Genomic DNA, 13,391 nt, shown 5'->3' with positions numbered 1-13,391 from the left:
CTTTGTTGGCTTTGAACCAAGATCCTCAAATCTCAGCCTCCTGAGGAGCTAGTATTATAGGCATGAGCCATTAGTGTCTGGCTCCCTTACATATTTAAAAAATGTTCATATGTAGTCATTTCCCTATGTAAATCTAATTCTTTCACATGTTTAAGTTTCTAGATTGCATTTGCCAAAAGAATGATTTTTATTCCACATAATAAAGAATGTAGGGGATGCTTCATAGGCCTTTGTCACACAGCCTAAACTACCTAAGTTGTATCTTTTCGAAATTTCAGATTGGCATTATACTAGTTTACTTTTACTATAAAATCTCCTTACTAAACCAGAACATAGGCAGTCATTATGTACTCTGCAACAGATAAAATCTAATATGCAAAATACCATATGATGTCTAATATGGGGTGGACACTCACATACATTTTTCTCACAAGTCTTTTTGGCCATATTCCCAGTCCATCATGGTTCCTTAATTTATCTTCCTTTTAGTACAGTACCCAGATCACTCAGGATCTTTCTACTTTCTGCCCCAAACACACTCCATTTCACCATTTTGAGACAGTACAGCTCCCTAGTAGTGTGTGTAGCTGTGTAAGGGGACAAGGGGAGTCACTTGGGATGAAATGATTCTTAAATGGCTACCACTCAGTTCTTCTCATGGTAGTCCTAATCATTCTCTGGCCCATAAATCTCTGGTGCTTTGAATTCTTGTGCTTTTTCAACATTTCAGACAGTCAGATGAGGCTGAATTTCAGTTTTTTTTCCCACAACTACTTTTAACTTCCTCAGGTTTTCTATGTCAGCACTGAGAAGTAAACCCCGATGGACTTTTAACCTTCAATTTGACAGAATTCATGTGAAAGATAATTTCTACTCAAAGGGACCATATCAGAGAAAAGTGCACTTTTAATTGGAAATAGACAGAATTATGTTTATTTAGCAGAATTAAGTGTCCTTCCCATCAACAGAACTGTGGAGCTCATTAGAGTGAATTACAAAAATGAAAGAAGACAAGTTCCTTTAAATATTTGAATGTTTGTGGATAATGCCAAAGGAACACCAGGCCTTCTGGTTGAAAGATTAATTTTTAGCAGAATTTAAGTATTTAAAAAATGTTTTGTGTATGACATTTGTTGCGTTCAATGATGTTGTTGAGATATGGAATTAGAGAAATCCTGGAAATTTCTGACATTATAATAATTGAAACAAATGAAGATGACTGGAGAATCATTAGAATACAAGATTGTTATTTGGTGTTTCCTAAAATTGCCTCCCCTCCCCCATCAACCATCAAGGAAAGACAATTAGATCCTCCTACCCCAATATCTTGATGTTTACATACAGGATGTTCATACTTAGACTGTAAATGGTGGACAGTGACACAGGAAAAGTTACTGCTTTAAAAAGCCTCCCATTTCTTCTCATCAATACACAATGAATGTCTGAAAGGTGTGGCCTCCAGTCTGGAGGCTCCTGCTCTAAGCTGGGGGTGAGTGTATATGGGTTGGGGACCTGTGTGGGTATGTGCCAAGGTCTCAAGCTTTGGGGTACAGAGTGACTGTGTCGTAGCCCTCTGGGGGCTTCGTGCGAGCTCTCGCGTGAGCTTCACAGTACAGCTCCCCCTCCACGAAGAAGTAGCCCTTCTGTTTGAGGTTGAGATTACAGTCAGCACACACGAAGCACTCAGGATGCCGGTATTTATCTCTCGCCTTCACCACTGCACCACTGTGGGAAAACCAAATTCAAGTGAGAAATGGACAGCAGACTATAGGATCCCTAAGGCAGGCATTAGCTGGTTCAAAGCCAGCCTCCAGCTGTAAAGCAGCTGGACACAGGCAAATGACGACAGCTGTCACAAATCATCCAGGGCTTCCGTTAGACCCTGATGTACAGTTTTCAGATCCTCAAATACTGAATAGAAAAATAGTAGGATCTTGTCTTCTGGTCTCCCTCTCCCCCTATTTCTCTGTAAGGGGGAGATATAAGCCGGGTGCGGATGGCTCACGCCTGTTCCTAGCTTAATGTTGAACATGAGACATACACAATGCCGCTCCCGCACTTATCACAGAGGGGCATCCTGGGGGCGCCGCCGGCCCCTCCGTGGGGCTTGGTAACAGGAGCTCTCACGCTTCGGGTTCCAGCAGGACGGTCGTCTGAAAGGCAAAAGTATTTCTATTTATGACAAGAAGCAGCTGGCTCCCACGCGGACTTTCCCTCTAGTTTATGTGGTGAACTTCAAGCTAAGGAATCCTCACGTTGCACCTGCACTGTCATTTCAGGAGCAGGATGGGTTGAAGTAGAAGAGACTTGGTTCATGTGAGAGAGCGTTTCAAAATGGAATTGGTAACGGAATGGTGTTATTGGCAGGAGCTATTCCAAATGCTCAAATGAGCAGAGGTTATTTTTCTTGTGGAAATAATAGGTAATATAGAACACACAATTTTAACCCCTTTTTTTCTTTTTGCTAGTCCTGGGGCTTGGACTCGGCCTGGGCACTGTCTCCGGCTTCTTTTTGCTCAAGGCTAGCACTCTACCACTTGAGCCACAGTGCCACTTCTGGCATTTTCTGTTTATGTGGTGCAGAGGAATCGAACCCAGGCTTCATGCATGCAAGGCGAGCACTCTACCACGAAGCCATATTCCAAGCCCCAATTTTAACCATTTTTGTTTTTAATTTTAAAAAAAAATTAACCACGTTTAAGTGTGCAATTCAATGCCACTAACTACATCCACAATGTGTAAACCACCACTAGTATACTTTTCTAGAATGTTCCCATTATCCCCAGACAGAAACTCTCTCCATCCCTTCCTCCTCACAGCCCTTGGCAACTTCTATTGTACTTTTTTGAGTTAGTCTATTCTAGACATCTCATGTAAGTAGAATAAGAGAATCTCATCCTTCATGTCAGGCTTCTCCATTAGCATACTCCTTTCAAGGCTCATCTGTGTTGTGGCATGTATCAGAACATCATCCCTTTTGAAGGTTGAATAATATTCTATCATATGCATATATGTCATATTTTGTGGATCATCTGTCAATAAACATTTGAGTTTTGTTGACCCCTTTGGCTCTTATGAATAATGTGAACATTGATGTATAAATATCTATCTTTTTTCTGCTCTTGGTTACATATCTAGGTGTGGAATGTCAGATCATCTGTGAATTTGGTGTTTAACTTTTTGAAGTTTTCTGTTTGTCACAATGGCTGTACCATTTGACATTTGCACTATCAGTGCACAAAGATTCCCACGAGCTTCACATCCTCACCCAAACCCATTTCCATTTTTTTGTTAGTACCCATCCTGACAGAACATTTTGCATTTTTGTGTCTTTTAAAGAACAGTATGGAATATGAAAGCATGGGTTAAAGTGTAAGCCCGAAGGCTGGGAATATGGCCTAGTGGCAAGAGTGCTTGCCTTGTATACATGAAGCCCTAGGTTTGATTCCTCAGCACTACGTATATAGAAAAGGCCAGAAGTGGCGCTGTGGCTCAAGTTGGCAGAGTGCTAGCCTTGAGCAACAAGAAGCCAGGGATAGTGCTCAGGTCCTGCGTTCATGCCCCAGGACTGGCCAAAAAAAAAAAAAAAAAAAAAAAAGTAAGCTTGAGGAGGGCAGGCATGGCAAGCAGCCCAGCTCCATTACTTGCTGTCTGTGTGGCCTTGTATAAGCTTATCTTTCCCATGCCTCAGTTTCTTATTTGTTACATAGTGAAAATAACAACTCCTCCCTCACTGACTTATTGTGAAGGTTAATGATATGTATACAAGGTAGTTCTCACTGAATGCAGCATACAGTGAGGGTTCACTATTAGAATTAGTTTGTTATGGTATTGAGGTTTGAACCAGTATGGAATGGTAGCCTTCATGGTGAGGAGAAGCTGAGAAGTTAAAACATACTTGTTTAAGACCCAATCTTATGATACATAACCTGAGCTAGCCCATGACTACCATGGATGGAATTTATCTTTGGTGCTTTTAACAATTTTTCTTTTTTGCAATGACTGGTTTCATTTTGTGGCTCTCTGCATACATCCTGAAAACTTCCTAAACAAGACATCACCCAAATCCTGAGCGCAGGTGCTCTTGATGACCGATGAGGAAATCCCATGTAGACTTTCATCTCAGTGAGTCGCTGTAACTCCCCTTCCATGCCCTTCTAGTAACATCTTGATCAGAAAGTTTTAGTAGATGGTAACGGCTGCTCACCGGAGCCATCATTCACTAATTCCTGGAGAACCCTGAAGGAACCCGACTGGCGCGGCTGAGTCGGCTCCTCCCGATTGTCATGGAGCATCCGGTACACGTCCGACTGCGGGGGCACCGAAGCTGTGGGTTCACTGAAACACAAGGACTCCAGGTGAGGCACCATTTCGTTTGGCGGGGCAGCAGACCACCCACAAGCGCTCTGCACTGTTCACAGAGGGGCAGGGATTTACTTCTATCAAAGCTCTACTATAATTAAAAATACCATGTGAATTCACATAGGTTACTTCAAAAATATCATTAAGCAACAAACTTGGAGTGACTTCGGCACTTTTCTGTCAGGCAAAAACATTTTGGAGGGCAGGGAAAGGTGACAGTCACAATTTTACAAAGTGAGTCTGTGTCATCTAACATAAGGTATAAAATAATACATAGAAACAAAATTAACTTTTCTTAGAAAAATGATGACATATAGATAGATTGGAAATAAATCCAGTCTGATCATTTATGGTCATAAGGTTTGTAATAACATTCACATTCATTTTTGTTATTAAACTAAGATGATGCTATCACTACTTGTAAATTGGTGAAATTGACTTATCAGTGCTGAAAAACATATAATGTGAAACTTATATCTGCACATCAGTTAAACTGATTATACAATATATTTATAGCAAGCATTTTAACTTTATTTACAATGACTACTGCTTTATTTTAGTATGCTTTCCAAATATAATAATAATAAATAGTTAAAAATGCTAACATAGTATTACTTGTCAGGCAGTAAATGCTTTATTAATCTGTGTCACTTAGCTCATTATCTAGAAAATAGAGTTCTAACTGCACATATTTTAATTATTCATATTTGAAGATAAGCATCTGTATATACAAGAAACTGGTTGCAAAATGGCATGGTCTATTATTAGCCTCCTGTATTCACCCTGAGGCATCTTGGAGAAATGGTTACATAAACCTCTGAATCATCACAATCATTTATAAAAAAGTGGCTTTGCAATATTGAAAGAAGTAATAAGCTTTTGTCTCATAATAAACCTTTTTGAGAAAAGCTTGGTGGTAAAATTACTGGCAACAAATATTCATAATGAAAAAAAAATCAGTCAAAATGAGTACCAGAAGTATCCACTTATCAAGCTTAACTGCAAGGCAAACATTTGAAGTAGAAGAATGATTACTTCTCTATCCTTCAACATTAGGGAGAGGAGAGGTGGTATCTTATAAGCATTCTCTAGTCCCTACCCTTCTTCTACTTCTGACCTACAGGAGAAAAACAGATGATAGTAGATTTCAATCACATTAGACAAGTGCTAAATTAGACTTTTGTATAAACTACTTCTGAGAAGTACTAAATCAGTGCTTGCCCATTGTAGCTTTCAAAAGACATGTCCATTATTAGGTCCTTATATGCTTTTATTTCATTGCCTTCAGCCACATTTATTGCTTAAAGATTCATCAAATCATCTTTACTACCAATTCTAGGTGTTTACAACCATTTCTTAGTAGCATTTCTTTAAAGTTTTTCACACATCTTTCTCTCTATTAAGACAATGTTAAAAGACACCATTAAAGATGACATCACCCATGTGTTTAGTTAATATGCCCATGGTTCAAAAAGAGTCATATTACCTCATTGAAGGTGTTTCCCCTAGAGCTGTGGAGACCTGACCCTGAAGGGTTTCCATAATATTGTCATCTGAGTACAATTGCATAGGTGTATTAAACTGAGCATGAACAATCTTCACACCAGGAAGGTCCATTTCCAAGGGAATGTTAGGGGCCATCTTAGCAGCAACTTTCAAGTCACCAGGGCAAATAGAACTTAGGGTACTGACAGAAGAAGGGGTGCTACGTCCACTGCCGCCATCAATACCGGAGGGAGTACTGCATCCACTGTGTTAATGACCACATGACACAGACAGAAGATACAGAATAGAATATTGAAAACAAGGACAGAGAGGTTACAGGAAGTGAAGACAAAAAGTAAGAGGTGAATTGTAGCAAACACTGGCTAGAATTTGGCGTAAAAACAATGTTAGACAAATTCACAGTTGGAGAAAGTTTAATAAAATTAAAAGGTGCAACATGATATTAGATTTGTTGGCTCTATTCTATTTGATTGTAAGTGGATGTTTACATATATATGTGTATATATATATATATATAAAAAGAATGGCATATGAAGTAGAAAACAATACAGCTAGCTTTACTTTTTACAAATAGATCAAATTATTTTATACCTGAAAAGAACATGAATGAGTAATAGAAGAAATTACATTGCTGTGCACTCATTTCAATTTATGAACTATAGTTTTTAAATTAGAAGTCTAATGAATGATCCTTCATAAAAAATAATCCAACATGCAGTGTGAAGATCTAATAGAAGGTATAGGCTAATCATAATAAGAAGTTTCACTAATGTAATTTACCTTTGTTTAAATAATAATTGACAATTTGTTCAACCTTTACTCAAATAATAATTAGCAATAATTTGGCAATTGACTTTGCAAATATTATATTGTAATCATGTATTGATGTTAATTGTACATATCATGATAAATATAGCATAAATATAATACATACTGTAAATATTCAATTACAACTATTTAAATGTTTTATAATTTAATTTTGTGAAGGATACATTTTCTAAAACTTCTGTAGCTTAATACAGGAACTAGAAACAATCAATAAATGCTTGTCACATTACAATGAATGATATAGGACAAATAAGTTTGTCTCTGACTCCTGGACTGTACCTTAGGGCTAAGACATACTTCCTCTACACATCAATATTTTATATAAACATTTGGAAACACAGATTCATCTCCATGCATTTTTCATTTCACTTAAGACAAACTGTAGGGATTTAGGTAAAAGATTACAAAGGCCAGGCATGCAAGTTAAGAACTAGGGAGATTTCATGTTCTTAATGGAATTGGAGAGAAAGCCAATCATAAGTGAACAATTTCCTGCATGCATGTTGTCTGTTTATTTTTAGCACTATGGATTGAACAGAAGGCCTCATGCATGTTAAACACCCACTCTGCCACTGAGCTATACCCTAAGCTATCTACATTCATGAAAGGAAATCTCTCTCTCTCTCTCCTCTATCTCAGTAACTTGAGCCTAGAGTTTTGTGAATGGTAAGTACTCTGCCTCTTGAGCCATACCCCTAACCTTAATGTTTTGCTTTTGTAATTTGTTTCTGAGATAGCGTCTTCCTACCTTTTCTTGGGCTAGTCTTGAATTTAAAATCCAACTATCTCTGCCTCCTGAGTGGCTGGGATTACAAGTAAACACCACCTTCCCTGACTCACTGAGAGAATTAAAAACAAATTGTGAGCTGGTGACTCACACCTGTAATCCTAGCTACTCAGGAGGTTGAGATCTGAGGACTGCTGTTCAAAGCCAGCCTGAGCAGGAAAGTCTGTGGGACTCCCATCTCCAATTAACCACCAGAAAGCCAGAAGTGGTGCCGTGGCTCAAGTGGTAGAGTGCTAGCCTTGAGCTAGAAAGCTCAGGGACAGCACCAAGGCCCAGAGTTCAAGCCCTATGACCAACAAAAAAACAAAACAAAACAAAAGGAAATTGTTTCATATTGTCCAGTTTAATTAGCTATATAGCTTAAATCACAGGTTTGTTCCAGAGAGGATGGTAATTTCTAGGGAAGTTGCATGTTATAAGTTTAGCAATTCGATTTGCTTCTGATTTAAATAGGTTGTGTATCAATAGTGTACAAGTAGTTTGGGACATTGCCCCTCAAAATTTTACCTTGATGAATTGTTGAGAAAAAAGGTCAGAATCTCCAGCACATGGTAAGGGGGTACAGGGTGAAAGAAGGATGAGAGAAGCATTTAACATTTGTGTTTTGACACCCATTTAAAAAACAAATTTTATTCTTGTTCCTTTCCTCCTCTCCAAAATTCTGATGTGTGTGTATGTATGTGTGCACGTGTATGTATAATTTTTTTAATTTTTATTTTTTGCAGGTCCTGGTGCTTGAATTCAGGCCCTGGGTACTGTCCCTAAGCCTTTTTGTGCTCAAGGCTAGCATTCTATCACTTGAGCCACAGAACCACTTCTGGCTATTTCTGAGCAGCGTATTGGAGATAGGAGTCTCAGGACTTTCCTGCCGAGGCTGGCTTTGAACTGTGATCCTCAGGTCTCATCCTGCTGAAGAGCTAGGATTACAGGCATGAGCCACTGATGCCTGGCTATTTAGCTATCTTTAATGGTAGTTTTACATGATAAACTCATGTCTTGTCCTTATCATTATATTAAAATTAAAAAGATATAAAATTATATAACTAGGTTTTCTATGACTTTTTTTTTTTTTTTTTTTTTTTTTGGCCAGTCCTGGGCCTTGGACTCAGGGCCTGAGCACTGTCCCTGGCTTCTTCCCGCTCAAGGCTAGCACTCTGCCACTTGAGCCACAGCGCCACTTCTGGCCGTTTTCTGTATATGTGGTGCTGGGGAATCGAACCTAGGGCCTCGTGTATCCGAGGCAGGCACTCTTGCCACTAGGCTATATCCCCAGCCCTTTCTATGACTTTTTAAAAAAATAAAACTTGTTGTTTGTTTTAGAAAAGGCAGGTGATACTTTTTCTGATCATTATGTTTAGAGCCCTGGAACCACATAGCTAGAAATGGTACATGTGGAGTGGTGATAGTCTCAGAAAATGTAAGTATATTAATTTTACTGTGCTTCTTTGGAAGTTGTATCTATACTTATTCTACAGTGAAATAGCATTTAAGCTTCTAATATGGTGCTGTTATATTATTGAAGGCGTGGCTGTATATAGGGAAGATATTGAAAATACAAAACCAGCGAACTGATGCTGTGGAAACTGAATGGGAACCAGGAACAAAGAGGTCATACAGGAGGGCGCCAAGTTGCCTGGATGAAGCACATTTGCTGGGCATTTACTATTCTATTCCAGTCTCATCTCTAGGTGTCCGGTAAGTCCTGAGCTGGTATTGGGCTTACATTTTAGGAGGAAATCTGTATTTGGTAGTCATTACCACCTAATGTCTTCCTCCTCTTCTACTCCAGAACTCCTTTCCAGGGTTGAAGTAAAACTGCCTTATTTTGAGGTGTTCTTTTGGCACCTGACTCTAGCTGATTGAAAGGTGTGCATTTGGCAGTTATGTATGAAGTGAGGATTCACCACCCGCAGAAGAAGAAGCAAGCCCGGTGTCCTCAGGTGCTCGTAGAATACACTTAATAATGACGAGCATTTTGAAAAGCTGCTGAGTAATGTCTCACTTAAAAGCACTTAACTAACAGTTCTTCTTCTTATTTATTTTTGTCAGTTGTGGGGCTTGAACTCAGGGCCTGGGTTCTGTTCCTGAGCTCTTCTGCTCAAGGCTAGCACTCTACCACTCTGAGCCACAGCATCACTTTTGATTTTCTGGTCATTAATTGGAAATAAGAATCTCGCAGGGACTTTTCAGCCTGGGCTGGCTTTGAACCACGATCCTCAGATCTCAGTCTCCTGAGTAGCTAGGATTATAGGCAAGCGTCTAGCTTCTTAAATTATTTTTGAAGAAGGATTAAATAAAATACGAAACGAATCCACCTATGGGCCTCCCATTTGGGATACTGGACATAAATCATTCAATGTTCTTAATCTGAGGATCAACTCAATCTAACCACAGCTTCCTCGATTCCCTGCTGATTAGCTTGGTTGAGGTCAGAGCAATGGGAGTGAAGTTTCCAAAGTTACTTCCTCAGATTTAGTTTCTTTTCCCATAGGCTGAAATTCAATTTCTACTGAAGATATTTGAAAAGGAGTAGCTAGAGCTCTCCGTTTCTCTGACTGACAGGTAAGAATTTGGATCTTGCTCATGATTATTTGTTTTGGAATAATGCATTTTCTATGAGAGTCAGGACTCCCTCTCTAGTCTTACCTTATATTTGTTTTCACCCAAGGGAAAAGTTCCTTTTCTAGGGGCTTCTCTTTCTTTGCAAGGGTCCATGAGAACGAAAATTTATAATAATAATTATTAGAATAAAATCATTATTATTGTGACTACTAATATAATGATTATCAGTAAGCAAGTACTCACCAATATGTCTTTCTCCTAGTCCTTTTAGTTTGTTTTTAGATAGGGTCTAAACTTTGCCAGAGCTGGCTTCAGACAGTCATATTCCTCTCTTCATCTCCTAAGTAGCTAGGACTACAGGCTTGGGACTATAATGCTTGGCCCTGGAAATTTCTTTTCCGCCAAGGCCTAGAATGAGCAAGAATCGAAGGTGCCAGGAGAAGTATGTATTGAGATGGGATGACCATCTGGTAAACATATAAAGTAACCCCAGCTTTCTTCCCTATGCCAGATCAGCTCCCTAATTCTGAGCAGGGGCTAGTTTCCAGTTTTGTCCCTGTTGGCTGGGCTTTCCTGACCTGAATGCAAGCTAGTCTCCTGGATTCAAATGTCACCATGTTCTGGATAGGGGCACTAGTTATAAATACACACGATGGTGCCTGCATACAATTACACAGCACTGTCATCCTGTCAATATTTACTCTTGAAAGAGGGAGCTATCTGGCTAGTCTTTTTTGCTGAGTGGGTTTGTTTCTTTTGGCTTCTGACATAAGCCTTACAAAGAGAAAAGTCACTCCAAACACCTAACAGTTACTCTTCTTTGTGATTAGTAGGAATTCTTTGAAAAAGCATGCACTTCAAACTTCACAGTCTCAGTTTATGACCTGCTACGGCCTGGGATTATGAAAGGTTTGGGCCGAATATTGTGCTTGTGTTCAAAGTAGTTCATGTCCTGTAAAAACAAAGGGTTAAAAAAGTCCCTCAGTGGAAGATATACTTTGGATAAGATTAGGTGAAGGATAATTGTCCACAGAATGATTTATCACCAAATATTGATAACACTAAGAAGTATAATGATGAAAACAGAGATGTGTCTCCCCTATCTGTTCACTGAATGTGTTTAGGAATGGGCAAATGGGCTCTAAAGGTGGTCTTGGAAAATAAAAACCTATAGTGATTTTAGGAAAGCAGAAAGAGAATCACAAGAGCTGGACTTTGGGAAGGAAGAGATAGCATTTTATCAGCATCAGGAACATTGTGATGACAACTGAGAACCAGTACTTACTTTTGAGGTGAACTAGGAATGAGACCGCGCAGCTGTCCGTGCAGCGCATCTTGGATATTGCTGGTTGAATAGAGCCCAATGGGTGAGTTATAGGAAGCACTCACTACCTGTCTTTTGTCATCAATGTTTGCGGCTGCAACAAAAGGCTGGGCCCTTCTGTTGTGTGCAGTACCAATGGGTTTGAATTCCTGTACATGGCAGACAAAACACACAGCCACAGAATGCACACAAAGCCATTAGCGAGCAAGATTAAAGGCATTGCTGTTGTTAATAAAGGCATCTTTACTTCCTTTGAGATGGATAGAATGGTTATGGAGGAGTTATGGATACATCTTTCTGCCACCCCTCATGATATTTACATGCGGTATCTTACCATGCATAGAGAAGGACCGTTTTAAAAGATATTATAACATATCTAAACACTGTATCTCTTGCCAGTCCCCTTCTGACTTATTCACCCATTTCTCTCTAATGAATCATTTGAATACTGAAAGTTTGTGTAAGAATTGTGATATTTTTGTTTAGAAAACTATTAGTAGACTTAACTTTTTCTTATTTAGAAATCACCATGCTTTTTATCCTATTAATGTCTTCTTTTGTGTGTGGTGCTGGGAATTGAATCCAGGGCCTTGCTTAGCAAAAGCTCTTGGGGTCACCTCCTCTTGCAGGAATGCTGAGCTGATGTCAGAAAGTGAGCCACAGCAGCATGTCTGAGTTAAAGAGGATTTTTACTTTGTTACAGGACCACATAGCAGAGTCCTAAACCTGAGTTTGAAACACACCAAAATAATTTGAAACCTATATTTGTATTTTTAGCATAGGAATAATAATTTTGAGTTTGGAACACCTGTATTATTTTGTAAAGTGATTAAATCTTATTTTTGTATTCTAGGCAGCAAAAGATACCAGCAGGGAGTAGTAAATTACATGTGAACTAATTTACTTCCCCAAACACTATAGCCTATGATTCTTCTGTGCAACTGAGCTGACTGAGCTTTTGTTCACTTGATTCGTTTCCTCTCTGAGAGTGTTCCACGATAGAGGGGATGGCATGAAGCACTACTGCTATTTCTGTTAGGCAGCAGAAGGACTGAACAACCATATGGAGCTGTAGAAATGTTCCAGCTTTGAACTACAGAACAGGAGAACATATGTGAATCCCAACGTCTACGTAGTGGCACAGTATGATTGTTTTAGCTGATTTAATAATGAATTTGCACTGGCTCTACTTTGCACTTAATCATGATGATTAGCCATTATTAGAGCATGAAAATAGTGAACTGGAAATAATTATAAGTAATGGAAATAGCCATAATTTAGGGCTTTGTAACTATTTCTGATACAAAAGAAGACAGAAGGCTGCCTAATTTAATTTTGGTGGATTATAAAAATTTCTGTCTAATTAAAGTGTGAATTAAGCAGGAAAAAACCAATTGAGGTTTTGGAGCTTAGCTTTTTTTTTTCTTAACTAAGTATGATTAAACAATCTTGGTAAATGCAATTAAACTGACAGTAATTAGTTGCCACAGTGGCATTTTTGGAAAAAAAATCTCTCCCATTTTTTAAAAAAAAATCTTTGCCTTAAAATAAGGAATAAATATGGTTAGTGATTGTTCTATAAATGAAGCAGGTTCTCTGCCACATTTGTATATTAGTAATCTCTACTAGGGCAGAAGTTAATTGGTTCCAAGCTTTCTCTTTGCCATTTTTTGTTTTGGTTTTATATGTTACCAAGGTCACAACTGAGTAATATGTTGAAAAAAAAACCCTCTATTTTCTAGTTGGGTCATAGAAAGGAAATCTTTGTAAAACAGGCTTAAAACATTTTTGTTTAGGCTTTGCAAAGCATTAGTTTATTGGCTTCTAGAGTCATTCCCGGAAGCACAGTGAATTGTATGCACCAAAGGTAAACAAGGACTGGAAAGTATGGTACTGGGAGGCAATGTTCTAGCTAAGCCTCACACCATTGTATATTGTCACACAGAATGAAAAGACAAAACCCATTAGAAGCTTGCTGTTTTATGTTCATTCCTTTTCATCTTTCTTGGAAAAGCACATGCA

General features: G+C 38.7%; 1 protein-coding gene across 2 annotated transcripts in view; it reads right to left on the bottom strand.

Moving 5' to 3' along the window:
• Positions 1 to 888: 888 nt before the first annotated feature.
• Positions 889 to 13,391, bottom strand: part of Pdlim3 (PDZ and LIM domain 3) — a 30,077-nt gene continuing 17,574 nt past the window's right edge. The window contains exons 4-8 of one of the 2 annotated variants that reach the window (XM_048330636.1): positions 10,930 to 10,997; positions 5,849 to 6,112; positions 4,208 to 4,338; positions 2,042 to 2,153; positions 889 to 1,725 (exon numbers count right to left, since the gene is read on the bottom strand). In XM_048330636.1, the coding sequence (XP_048186593.1) occupies positions 1,536 to 1,725; positions 2,042 to 2,153; positions 4,208 to 4,338; positions 5,849 to 6,112; positions 10,930 to 10,997 (765 nt within the window). In that variant the 3' untranslated portion in view covers positions 889 to 1,535. Of the gene's footprint in view, positions 1,726 to 2,041; positions 2,154 to 4,207; positions 4,339 to 5,848; positions 6,113 to 10,929; positions 10,998 to 11,330; positions 11,519 to 13,391 lie in introns of both variants that reach the window. The other variant, XM_048330637.1, reaches the window with a different exon arrangement.

The sequence above is a fragment of the Perognathus longimembris genome, chromosome 21, assembly GCF_023159225.1.
Source record: "Perognathus longimembris pacificus isolate PPM17 chromosome 21, ASM2315922v1, whole genome shotgun sequence".
Classification (NCBI taxonomy): Eukaryota; Metazoa; Chordata; class Mammalia; order Rodentia; family Heteromyidae; genus Perognathus; species Perognathus longimembris.
Note: the sequence above shows the minus strand (reverse complement) of the source record. Positions and strands in the feature narration are given on the sequence as shown.